The sequence below is a fragment of the Chrysemys picta genome, chromosome 6 (assembly GCF_011386835.1).
Source record: "Chrysemys picta bellii isolate R12L10 chromosome 6, ASM1138683v2, whole genome shotgun sequence".
In the NCBI taxonomy this organism is placed as follows: domain Eukaryota; kingdom Metazoa; phylum Chordata; order Testudines; family Emydidae; genus Chrysemys; species Chrysemys picta.
This window is the reverse complement of record NC_088796.1, coordinates 127,534,989-127,547,789: the sequence shown is the minus strand read 5'-3', so window position 1 is coordinate 127,547,789 and position 12,801 is coordinate 127,534,989. Positions and strand designations below refer to the sequence as shown.

Here is a 12,801-nt window from a genome sequence, read left to right as displayed (position 1 = left end):
CAAAGGCCACACCCCTACCAAATTTCAACTCCCTGCTCCACAGCATAGAGATGCTAGATTCTCAACATGGGCAAAACAACCTATTTGTCCCTAATATAATTTTCAGGAATGGCTGAACCATTTTAGCTGAAATGTTCCCAGAAATGTCAGCTGGCCTGGAAAATTTCAGCCTGAATGGTCAAAGTTCAGCAAAGTTATAAGCAACTGAAAACAGGGTCTTACAATGGCAAGTATCAAGCAACCTTAATAATAGGAAGCCCTACCAGCTGTCTATACTATTACCATAGAACTACCTACCTGCCAACATTTCAAGTGGCTGAAATGGGATGAGTCCTACCCCGGGAAGTGGGAGGCCTGGCGAGGGGGAGTAGGAGCCTGAGCCCGCCTCACAACAGCAGCTCCTGTGGTTCCTGTTCCGTGGGGCTGATTGGCTTGGCTACTCACTCTGGGCATTGCAACCTGGTCCCTGTTGCACAAGGACACAGTGCCACTCAGCTTTGGCCCAGCCCTCCAACGAGGGATGTGGCTGGGCCAAATTTGAGGGAGTGATGCTGTGATCCTGTGCACCAGGTTGCAACGTCTGGAGTGGGGAGCCAAGCACAGCCATCCTCGGCGGGACAGAAGCTGCTTCAACCGGTATATTGGGCTTTGGGGGGTCAAAGTGGGACAGTATAAAGAGGAGAGTACTCCGTAGGGAGGTGATTTTACCGCTGCAGGCAGCACTGGTGAGACCAGTGTGAGAGCACTGCATCCAGTTCTGCTGTCAATGGTTTTAAAAGGATATTGTAAAATGGGAGAGGGTGCAGAGAAGCCACAAAAATGCTCTGAAGGCTGGAGCAAATGCCTCACAGATTTAAAGAACGCCATCTGTTTTGCTTATCAGAAAATAATATTGAGGACTTGATTAGCGTATACACAGTATCTGCAAGGGGAGAAAATCCCAGGGACTCAGGGGCTCTTTAATCTAGAAAGAGAGGTATAACAAGACCCAGTAGCTGAAAGCTGAAGCCAGACAAATTCAAATTAGAAACAAGGCACAGTGTTTTACCAGAGATGGTAATTAATCATAGGAACCTACTACCAAGGGAAGTGGTGGATTCTCCATTGCTTGATGTCATCTAATCAAAACTGGGTGCCTTTCTGGAAGATATGCCTTAGCCCAGGGGTAGGCAACCTATGGCACGTGTGCCAAAGGCGGCACGCGAGCTGATTTTCAGTGGCACTCACACTGCCCGAGTCCTGGCCACCGGTCCGGGGGGCTCTGCATTTTAATTTAATTTTAAATGAAGCTTCTTAAACATTTTAAAAACCTTATTTACTTTACATACAACAATAGTTTAGTTAAAAGCAACAGAGGGTCCTGTGGCACCTTTGAGACTAACAGAAGTATTGGGAGCATAAGCTTTCGTGGGTAAGAACCTCACTTCTTCAGATGCAAGTCATAGTTTAGTTATGTATTATAGACTTATAGAAAGAGACCTTCTAAAAATGTTAAAATGTATGACTGGTACGCGAAACCTTAAATTAGAGTGAATAAATGAAGACTCGGCACACCACTTCTAAAAGGTTGCCAACCCCTGCCTTAGCCAACCACAAGTTACTGGGCTCAGTGTAGGGATAATGGAGTGAAATGTAATGGTCTGTGATATACAGGAGGTCAGATTAGATGATCTAGTTTTTTCTTCTGGCCTTAAACTCTATGAATCTGTGAAGGATCTCAAAGTCCCACGAAACCTGGGCTATTGGAATTACTGATCCCAACTAAGTTCAGAGCCCCATTGTGCTCGGCGTTGTGTGAACACAGTAAGAGACAGTCCTTGCTGTGAAGAGCTTGCAATCTAAAGAGACAAGACAGAAGCAGTGTGGAGGGGAAACGTAGTTACAGACAGCTGATGCAGGTCACCAGAGCTGGCAGTAGAATCAGTGTCTCTTGACTTCCAGTCCCATGCTTTATCCACTCGTTCATGCTGCCTCCCAGCGTCAGGCTCCTGAATAGTTCCACTGACCACTGGGCCATAGTTCATGTGGGGGCATCACATGGAGAGAGACCTGGGGAGTCTAGAAGTTGAGATTTGCTACACAAGGACAAGAGTAGCACTTTATAAAGCCCAGGGCCTCCATGACCCTCATCATCTGGGGCATTCCTCCCACATGTCTAAAGCGGCTGGGATTTTATGGAATTCTTTGTCCAGTATTCATACTGTGTCACTGCTCTCACATTTCAAAGGAATAGAAAACAGAACTGGAATCAGAAAATCCAAATGACTGAGCTGGGTCTGGTGAAAAACTGAAACTGATCCTATTTCTCCTCTCCCCAGTGCCGATGGACGTTTTGAAGGCTCCCTGATGACCAAAGTCATAGTGAAATACAATGGGCTTGTTACCTGGACTCCACCAGCCAGTTATAAGAGTTCCTGCACTATGGATGTGACGTTTTTCCCGTTCGATAGACAGAATTGCTCCATGAAATTTGGATCCTGGACCTATGATGGCAACATGGTTGACTTGATTTTAGTAGATGAAAATGTAGATAGGAAAGACTTCTTTGATAATGGAGAGTGGGAGATCTTAAAGGCCAAAGGCATGAAAGGCAGCAGAAAGGATGGGTTGCATTCCTACCCATTCATTACTTACTCCTTCGTTCTAAGACGCCTCCCACTTTTTTACACTCTTTTCCTAATTGTCCCTTGCCTTGGATTATCTTTTCTAACTGTGCTGGTGTTCTATTTGCCTTCTGATGAAGGGGAAAAACTTTCATTATCTACATCCGTTTTAGTCTCCCTTACCGTTTTTCTTTTAGTAATTGAAGAAATAATACCATCTTCTTCCAAAGTCATTCCTCTGATTGGCGAGTATTTGTTGTTTATTATGATTTTTGTAACCCTCTCAATTATTGTTACTGTTTTCGTTATTAACGTGCACCATCGGTCCTCAGCAACCTACCATCCTATGGCTCCCTGGGTTAAAAGACTCTTCCTTCAAAAGCTTCCTAGGCTATTGTGCATGAAGGGCCATGTGGATCGGTATTCCTTCTCAGAGGCTGAAGGAACTATCCCAGTGTTAAAATCAAAGCTCTCAGGCAAGAAGAAACAGAAACAAGTCAAGGATGGAGAAAAAATTGTGATTGCTTTTTTGGAAAAAGCTGCCGATTCTATTAGATACATCTCTGGCCATGTAAAAAAGGAGCATTTCATCAGACAGGTAATGTTAACACGTGAAGAGTACATGGTTGTTCTAATAGAGAAATAGAATGAAGATTTTTTTTTATCTACAGCCAGCATAGTTAAATAACTTGTCTCATCTAACACTTACAAATAGGTTCTTTAGCCACTTAAATGCCTTATATCTGTTTTACATCAGAATAGCTCCACTGATTTCAGTGAAGGTATTCTTGATTTACACCAATGTATGTCATATCAGAATCACACCCTAAATATTAAGTATATTTGGCTCTCCAAACTTTCTTGCCCCAATTATCTAGCTGTCTGTTATGATGTTCATTTTAAAAAATGAACATAGAAGTGGAAATAACATGGAATTTCCAAAAGGTATGATTTTGTGGGTGATGTATACAGACAAGTTATGAAAAAGAAATAGAGGTTTTGTTAGTACCATGCTGAAAGGAGCTGTTTGTTGTAGTTACTTCCAATCCGTGGTAAATAATTCATTTTAATTGTATCCTTTGTTCTGAAGCTTCAGTTCTGAGAGTCTGTTGTTTCCATCCAGCTTTTAGAAGTGGATCAAAGAGGTCTGGCCCCAAGATATAATTGGTTATTATTCTTTTTAAAATTTCCCTGATAGCTTCAGAAGATCACTGTGATAGTAGAAATGCAGGTTAGGGACAGACTGGATTGAAGTGTTTTGAATGATAAAACCAAAAAAGGAAAAACACCAACAATTTTCAGTAAAAAAAAAAGTGCGATTTTTGTTGTTGTTGAGAAAATGAATATTCTTTTAAAAAAACTTCAAAACAAAAATGTTTCCGAGATGTTTATGAATTCGTATTTGTTTGCTCCTTGGCCAGCTCTAGGAAGGGCCTGGGAAAATGCTCACAGATCCCACACCAGATAGCTGCAATGGCTACCCTTAGTCTGGAGAAAGCTATTCAATTCATCTGAAAAGTACTAAGGGGAACTTACTCAGGGAAAGCTCCCCTCTAAGCGAATGTGAGCTCTGCCAGCATGCCCGTTGCAGGCTCCGGTCATTAGTTATCACACAAATTCTGAAGCCTCAGTCATGAGCTTCTTTATGCATTAGGCACCTGCTACTTCCCTGCATATATGAGCAGGGAGTGGATGGGCAAGGGAGGGAGTGGGTGGAACCAATGCTCTGTTCCCAGATATGTTGTTAATGAAAGTGCATGGTAGAGAAAAGTCCATGTATGACTGTTCCTCTAAAGCCACACGCAATTGTCTGGGAATCTTGTATATATGCTCGCAGCTTAGCCACTTCATCCTGCCACCTCAGTATCTGACAGTCCCTAATGTACAAGAAAAGAGCAGGTTCGGGTAAGTCTCTCTCCCCAGCATCCTTTGTGGTGAAGACTGATGCAAAGAAATCATAGTGGGTATGTCTACACTGCAACTGTGTCCGCTGACTCTGGCTCCCAGGGCTCGAGCTGGACTCTGGCTCATGGGGTTCCAGGCCCCAGCCTGAATGGGAACATATACCCTGACACTTTATAGCCCCGCAGCCTGAGCCAGGCAAGCCCAAGTCAGCTGACCTGGGCCAGTCGTGAATTGCAGTGTACCCTTAGTGTCTCCGCAACAACCTTATCTTCCTTAACTGCTCCCTTTAGTCCATGGTGACCCAGTGAACCTACTGATTCTTTTTCATGCATCTTGCTTCTGATATACATAAATAATATCTTGTTTGTTTTCATGCATGTAGCTCTTTGCGCTTCATAATCCCTTTTAGCCTTTCTAATTTCCCTTTCACATATTCCCTGTTCAGCCTCAAGTTTGATTGGTTTCACGAGGGTCAGATTTCCAAATTCAGAAGGATTTCTGTTTGGCTCAAATAGGCCCCCAAACCCTGCCAGTTAGCCACGGCAATTGGCTTCTTTCCTTCCTGGTTCCCTTTTGTTCAGGGCACTCATCCCTTCTAGCACTCTAGTACTGCTTCCATAAGTGGCATCTCTGTGGTACCTAATTGTTTTACTTCCTTTCCTTCTGACTGTGGGCCCCTCTTGACTAGATGCCTCATTTATAGAAATCACACAGACAGACCGGCTCCTTCCCCAGAGTCAGGCTAGAACCTCGGCCTTCTAGTGCCAACCTCCACCACTTGAAATCTCCCTTTCTATAGTGTCGCTGGGTTAGGTGTTGGTACCTCCCCACTCCCCCCAAGCTGTAAATGAAATGTACATAGCAATTAAGCTTGTTAAAGGGCTTGCTAGCCCTGGTGATTGAAGTCCTCTCTTTAGCTGCTGGGCAACAGCAGGACAAGCTTCCCACACTCAAACTGCCCTGCCAGCATACCTCATTCAGGGTGGGCGGGGACTTTCTCTGAGGGCATCGGCCTCATTCTTCCTGCCTCGCCACATGAACAGGCACCAGTCAGCCCTTCCTGCACTCCGCTTTCCAGCTCTCTTACATTCAGACGTACAAATGTCACAGCAGCCACTATTTTGCTCCAGAGCATGTCTCCAGTTTGGCCTCCCCGTCTCTTGCCTGGGGGTCAGAAAGGCTTGTTTAGGCAGCCTGCTAGCTAGCAGACGTTCTGAAAAGATGTCTCTTCTCTTGTACTGGTACCGGTGAAGCCGTCATGCTCACTTAGGCAATGTCTTTATTGCACATTAAGCCTGGCTCTGGCTCAGGGTTGAGCCCAAGCCCCCCTTCCATTCACACACCAATCAGTCTGATTCGGGTCAGCAAGCACACAGACCCCGAGTCCTAGGACACTGCTGCGGTGTGGGTCAGAGCCCGAGTGCTGCTGTGACTTGGGTCCGAGCCCTGTCATTCTGCAGCAGTGGCACAGCTCCAGCCACAGGCCTGCGTCAGCCGGTCTGCGTGGTGCCGTATGGCCCTGTTAGCATAGCTCTGAGATCTGGGTCCACCAACTGTAAACTCAGGTTTACAATGCAGTGTGGATGTTCAAACACAGGTTTGGAAACACTCAGCCCACAAGCCCGGGTCTCACAGACCTGGGGTTACAATACACCGTAGACACACCTTGAATTACTTATTCTAGCTAAGGGCAGCAGGGTAGGTAATTTTCAGAAAAGGATCGGTTTTGGGTGTGCATGGTTCTTTCTGACGACAGAAGTTTCAGAGTGTCTAGGTTGGCCAAACAAATGATAACTACTGGGCCAGTCGCCAGTACCCTTTAGTGCCTCTGTACCATTCCTGGAACACAAAGCAGCCATCAACCTGCTCGTTAAGGTGCATTTAGAACGGCTGGAGCTTGGCCAATATCTGCATTGTGAAAGCTCGGCCTGGGCTTATGTGCTTTGCTGGGTCGATGGCAAAGTACTTGAGGGTGAATCTTTTAAAAAATCTTTATAAAACCAATTTAAGGCCCCGATCCTGTAAACACTTACACACGTGCTTAACTTTAATCACTGAAGCAGGGCCGGCTCCAGGCACCAGCCGACCAAGCACCTTGGGGTGGCAGGGGGCAGTCGGGTTTTTTTTTTGGTTCGGCGGGGTGGCACTCGAGGTTTTTTGTTGTTGTTGTTTTTGTTTCGGCAGCGCGGCACAGTGCTCGCGGGGGGTGTGTGTGTTTCGGCGGCACGGCGCTTGGGGGGGTGTTTCGGCGGCACGGCACTGGGGGGAGTGTTTCAGCGGCGCAGCGCTTGGGGGGGTGTTTCGGCGGTGTGGCGCTCTGGCTGGGGGGTGTTTCGGCGGCGGCGCGCTGCTCGGGGGGATGTTTCGGCGGCGCGGTGCTCGGGGGCTGTTTCGGCGATGTGAGGTGGTTCTCGGGGGGGGGTGTTTCGGCGGCGCAGCGCTTGGGGGAGTGTTTCAGCGGCACAACGCTCGGGGGCGTGTTTCGGCGACGCAGCGCTCGGGGGGGAGTTTTGGCGGGGTGGCGCGGCACTCGGGGGGGTGTTTCAGCGGGGCGGGGTGGTTCTCGGGGGGGTGTTTCGGCAGCATGGCGCTCGGGGGGGTGTTTCGGCGGTGCAGCGCTCTGGTGGGGGTGTTTCAGCATTGTGGTGCTCAGGGGGTGTTTCGATGGGGCGGCGCGGTGCTGGGGGGGTGTTATGGCGGGGCGGCGCTTTTTTTTTGCTTTGGGCGGCAAAAAAATTAGAGCCGGCCCTGCACTGAAGCAGACTAATTGGAGTCAATGGGACTACTCAGAAAAGCATGTGCATAAGTGTTTGACGGTTTGGGGCCCAAGGGAAAAATATCTATGGTATCGGCACCATTTGTTCAAAATTATAAATAGCACAGACCATATATTTAATTGCATTTTTTGCAGCTAAAATATATCAAAACTTGTAAAAAAAGAACCAAGCTAATATTATTGTTATTGTTTCTTCTAGGTAGTTCAAGACTGGAAATTTGTAGCTCAAGTCCTCGATCGGATCTTCCTGTGGTTATTTTTGGTGGTGTCAGTGACAGGTTCCGTTTTAATATTTACCCCCGCTTTACAGGCGTGGTTAAGCAGCAGTTTATAGGAATAAATTCATGTGTTAATGTGGATAATGGCTGAAAGATACAGTTGCCCCTTGAGACTGATTGGTTTTTTAACTTTCAGTGAGTGCAGGGTCAACAAAACCAAATTGAGATGGAAATGAAAATACATTGCCTTCTGGCTGCAGTGAACGATGTTGATAATATAAAAATGCTTCTCACTTGAATAGTGCTTTACATCTGCAAATTGCTGTACAACTCAAGGGCTCAATTGTGTAACCCTTACTTGCCCATTGAAATCAATGAAACTACTTGAGTGTGTAAGTGTTCACTAATGTGAGCAAGGTTTGCACAACTGGACCCTAATTAATTAATCCATCCTATTAAGGCTGATTATATTACAATATGATTTCATGATTGTTTTTAAAAAGGTGACTGTTTCTTTTTGATCCAAATATTCTGTTAACAAATGGGATCCTCATGTAATAAATATGCTACATTCGAAGAAAATTTAAATAGTATAGGAATACACAGGGCACTGATGCGCTAAGTTTTTGTCAGTCCACCTTGTTATCTTTAAGTGTAATAAGCACAGCTGTTTTATATACCTATCTAGATGTTTCATAACCAGCTATTACAAGGTGTGTGTTTGTGCATTAGAAAATAGAAACAAGTTACAGGTGGAATTTTCCAAAGTACTCTGCTTTGGCATAACTCTGCTCCCATTGAAGTCACCGGAATATAAACCCTAGGATTAGCAGGCTTGTGGGGACGGAATATCTTAACTCCTTCTAGAAGAATTGAGGGCATACTCCTACCTCCATCCAGACTATTGGCATACATTGCTTTCTGTCTCCCCCATTGGTAAATGAGGAAAACTGTGGGCCTGTACTGGCTGGCAGGTATAATTTGCATTTATGTCAGGAGGTGTTCCATGAAGTACCCAAAGCTGTGCACTCTGAGTTTGCCCATGTTCCAGACTTACAAACTGTGATACATTTTCGGTGTAATTTCAGGTACATGAAAGCAGGGCTAAGTGTAACAAGACATGGGGGTTATCCGGTGGGGAAAATAGGCCATTCTCATCTGAATCAGAGAAATGTGGGGCTGTAAGGGACTGTGGGAGGTTATCTAGTCCAACTCCCTGCTCTGAGACAGGATCAAGTAAACCTAGACCATCCCTTACAGGTGTTTGTCCAGCCTGTTCTTAAAAACCTCCAATGATGGAGATTCCACAACCTCCTTTGGAAGCCTGTTCCAGAGCATAACTGGCCTTATAGTTAGAAAGTTTTTCCTAATATCCAACCTAAATCTCCCTTGCTGCAGATTAAGACCATTGCTTATTGTCCTACCTTTATAATTTTTGTTGCTCTCCTTTGGAATCCAATTTATCCACGTCTTTCCTAAAGAAAGTGCCCAGAATTGGACGCAGTTCTCCAGCTGAGGCCTCACCAGTGCCGAGTAGAATGGGACAATTAGCTCCTGTGTCTTATACACGACACTCCTATAAATACACCCCAGAATTATATTCACTTTTTTTGCAACTGCATCACACTGTAGTCTCGTATTCAGTTTGTGATCCACTGTAACCCCCAGATCCTTTTCAGCAGTACTGCCACCTAGCCAGTTATTCCCTATTTTGTAGTGGTGCATTTGATTTTTCCTTCCTAAGTGAAGTACTCTGCACTTGTCTTTATTGAATTTCATCTCGTTGATTTCAGACCAATTCTCCAATTTATCGAGGCCATTTTGAATTCTAATTCTGTCCTTCAAAGTGCTTGCAACCCCTCCCAGCTTGGTGTCACCTGCACATTTTATAACCATTCTCCACTCCACTATCCAAGTCATTAATGAAAATATTGAATAGTGCTGGACTCGGGACTGACCCTGGCAGGACTCTACTAGCTAGCACTGATAGCTACTTTTTGAGTATGGTGTTTCAATCAGTTGTGCACCACATTTCCCAGGCCTAGTTCATGAGAATGTCATGTGGGACTTTGTCAAAAGCCTTACTAAAATCAAGATATATCACATCTACTGCTTCCCTCCTATTCACTAGCCCGTAACTCAGTCAAAGAAGGAAATTAGGTTGGTTTGGCATGATTTGTTCTTGACATATCCATGCTGGCTAGTCCTTAAAACCCTATAATCCTCTAGGTGCTTACAAATTGATTGTTTAATAATTGTTCCAGTAGTTTACCAGATATTGAAGTTAGGCTGACTGGTCTATAATTCCCCGGATCCTCTTTGTTCCCCTTTTTAAAGATAGGTACTGTGCTTCCCTTCTCCATTCCTCTGGGACCTCACCCATCCTCATATAGTGACCAGACAGCCATAGTATTGTTTAACCCAGGGGTGAAAGTAACTTAAGGAACTTACGCAGGGCTGGGGTCCTAAGCAGGCGGAGGGGGGGGTCCTTCAGGCGGGAGGGGTGGGACCTCAGGCAGAAGGGGCGGGACCTTTAAATCCCCAGCCCCTTTAAATCACTGCTGGAGCCCTAGGGTAGCCGTAGCTATGGCGGCGGCCGGGAGCCACAGGTCTCTGGCAGCAATTTAAAGGGCCTGGGGCTCCAGCTGTGGTAGCAGTGGCCGGGAGCCCGGGACCTTTAAATCACCGTCAGAGCCCGGGGCTCCCGGACGCTGCTGCTACCCCGGGGTTCTGGCAGTGGGGCTCTGGCGGTGATTTAAAGGGCCAGGGGATCCGGCCACTGCCGGGAACCCAGGGCCCTTTTAAATTGACCACCTTGGGAAGCTGCCCCCTGCCGGTGCAGTCAGCTGTGTACCGGCTCTTGCTGGTACGCCGTACTGTACCGTACCGGCTTACTTTCACCTCTGGTTTAGCCCTAACTGTATCCCTGTGTTCACACCTTTTACAGGACTACAATACATTTTGTATCATGTGAAAATTCATAATTTGCTGATCATTAGTGCACTGGTAAAATATGTGTGGCAACATTGTGTAAAGATATAAGATTTCTCTGTAGGGCAATACTAAGACATGTTCCAAGTCTGGGGAGCAGCCAGGAACCAGTTCCTTAGAGACAAAAGGCAAGCTGATGCCTCAGCCAGGTGTCAACAAAATCAAATGGACTATCACCTGGTTAAGTGGGCACTCTTCAGCAGGAAAGAGGGCATGGGTGAAAAATCTACATCTTGACAAAGAAACCACTTGGAGTTCCCTTCCACACAGACTTTCTATCGCCTGAATCTCAGCTGGAGATGTTTCTCGAAGAAGAGAAAGTCTATAAGAAGGCAGAACATAAGAAGGGAGAGCAGACACCACAAATTATTCCTCTTTCTTGCTACTCACGTCATCCACGATACCTGAAGAACAAAGGCAGCAACCAGGGGCAGGGATCCTGACTGGAAGAAATTCAGCTAGTGAGACTGTTGAAACGTGGTGAGAGAGACCTTTGCTTTGAATTCATACTAGGTTGTTAAGTTAGACATTAGTTGCATTTAATTTTTTTAACCTATTCTGACTTGTATACCCCATTACTTGTATTCACTTTTGTAGTTAATAAAGTTGTTTTATCCAAACTAGTGTGCTTGGACTGAAGTGTTTGGGAAACTCCATTTGAGATCACAGGATTTGTGCATATCATTTTCTATTAATAAAATGACAGACGTGGGGACTGGGAATCGGCTGGTGTTGTCCTGCAGTATAATTCAAGAGTGGCTGGCCATACCACTCCTACAGTATAGCTGGGAGTTACTTACATACTGGAGGCTGTGTGTGAGCAGACCAGGAGTCGAGAACTGAGGGGACACAGCTGTCCATCAGTCCAGATTGTACCTGGGTATGTTACAGGGGGATAGTCAGCAGGATATATGCACCGCTGGTTATTTTAAATGAAGTTTACACTCTAAGCACTGGCCTAACGATTTTAAGTGAGTCTCAAGTGTGGTGGCTGGAAACAGTCAAAGAGCGGTTCCAGTTTATTGTTTTCTGTTTGCTTATTTTGGGCGGGGGAACTAGAAACAGTAAAGCACAAAAATGAGCACCAGCAAAACAGCTGCAAAGCTACAGTTAGCCAGCTTGGAGGCAGAAGAAAGAGAGAAAGAACGTGAATTCCCGAAATGACAGGTGGAAATAAGACTGAAAGAAGCAACCGCTGCCCGGGAAGCTGGAGAAGCTGCCCATAGAAAAGCCATGGAGACAAGGAAAAGGAGAGGAAATATGAGACCCTGATAGAAAAACATGGAAAGATCCCAGAATCACCAGCATCTCCCCCTACTCAAGGGACACTCGGCTTGGACAAGTTGTGTCCTGCATGCAAAGAGACAGCTTGCATTGAGGAGTACCTCACCGCTTTTGAAAAGTGTGTGAAGTTGATAAGAGTCCTGAGCACAAGAAAGTCCCCAAACGAATTGCAAAACTGGTAAAGCTTTTAATGTATTTAATGAAACGCCAATTCAGGGAGCTTTAATACATTCTGAATTTCAGAAAGCCATTTTACAAAGGTTTCAAATTACTCCTGAAGTGTATGGGCTGAAATTTAGCAATCTTAAAAGGGGTGCTGACATGAGTCCTAGCGAATATGTTTATAACGTGTGTGACCTAATAAGAAAATGGATCCAAGGAAAAAGGGGTTGTAGATGTTCATTGCTCAAGAACATTTCTTGAGTATATGCACTGATTATGTGAAAACTAGTCTGTGGGATAAATCTTTGAAAACTGTAGTAGAGATGGCTACATTGGCCGATGCTTTTGAGCAAGCCCAGCTGTCCAGTGAGTGCAAGCCACAGAAGGAGGGGTCACAGCTATTCGTCAGTCCGGATTGTACCCTAGGTATGTTACACCTTGCCCTCTGTGGTGGTGACGGATGATCCCACCAGACCTACCTTATTTGGCTCTCCCCCGCGGAGGTTGGTGTCTGTCAGTCTGTTCTCCTACCAGCTTCTCAACAGCTCCCTCCCTCCGCATCCAGTTACTTTGTCACCTCAGCTCCTGCGATTTACTGCCCTGCAGTCCAAAACAGTTGGCTGGGACACCAGGCGGTTGAGCCAGTCTTCTCGGGGCCAAGACCTCTCCCATTGGCCTGTAAATGTCTTATTTCTGGTCTTATCTATGCCTTCCCACATTTTAACGTCTGTAAGGGTGAGCGACAGGGATGGAGGGGGCAGAGACGAGCATGCGAGGGACACAGCCTTGGGGGGAAGGGGTGGTGTGTGGGAGGCAGGGCCATGGTCCGGGTACCAGTAGCCCTGCTCCACTTTTAGGGCGC

General features: G+C 45.9%; 1 protein-coding gene across 2 annotated transcripts in view; it reads left to right on the top strand.

Annotated features, from left to right (window-relative positions):
• The window catches only part of CHRNB3 (cholinergic receptor nicotinic beta 3 subunit), a 38,558-nt gene extending 28,581 nt beyond the window's left edge, over positions 1 to 9,977 (top strand). Inside the window, exons 5-6 of one of the 2 annotated variants that reach the window (XM_008172659.4) lie at positions 2,319 to 3,201; positions 7,484 to 9,977. In XM_008172659.4, the coding sequence (XP_008170881.1) occupies positions 2,319 to 3,201; positions 7,484 to 7,618 (1,018 nt within the window). In that variant the 3' untranslated portion in view covers positions 7,619 to 9,977. The remainder of the gene's footprint in view (positions 1 to 2,318; positions 3,202 to 7,483) is intronic. The other variant, XM_024109285.3, reaches the window with a different exon arrangement.
• The last annotated feature ends 2,824 nt before the right edge of the window (positions 9,978 to 12,801 follow it).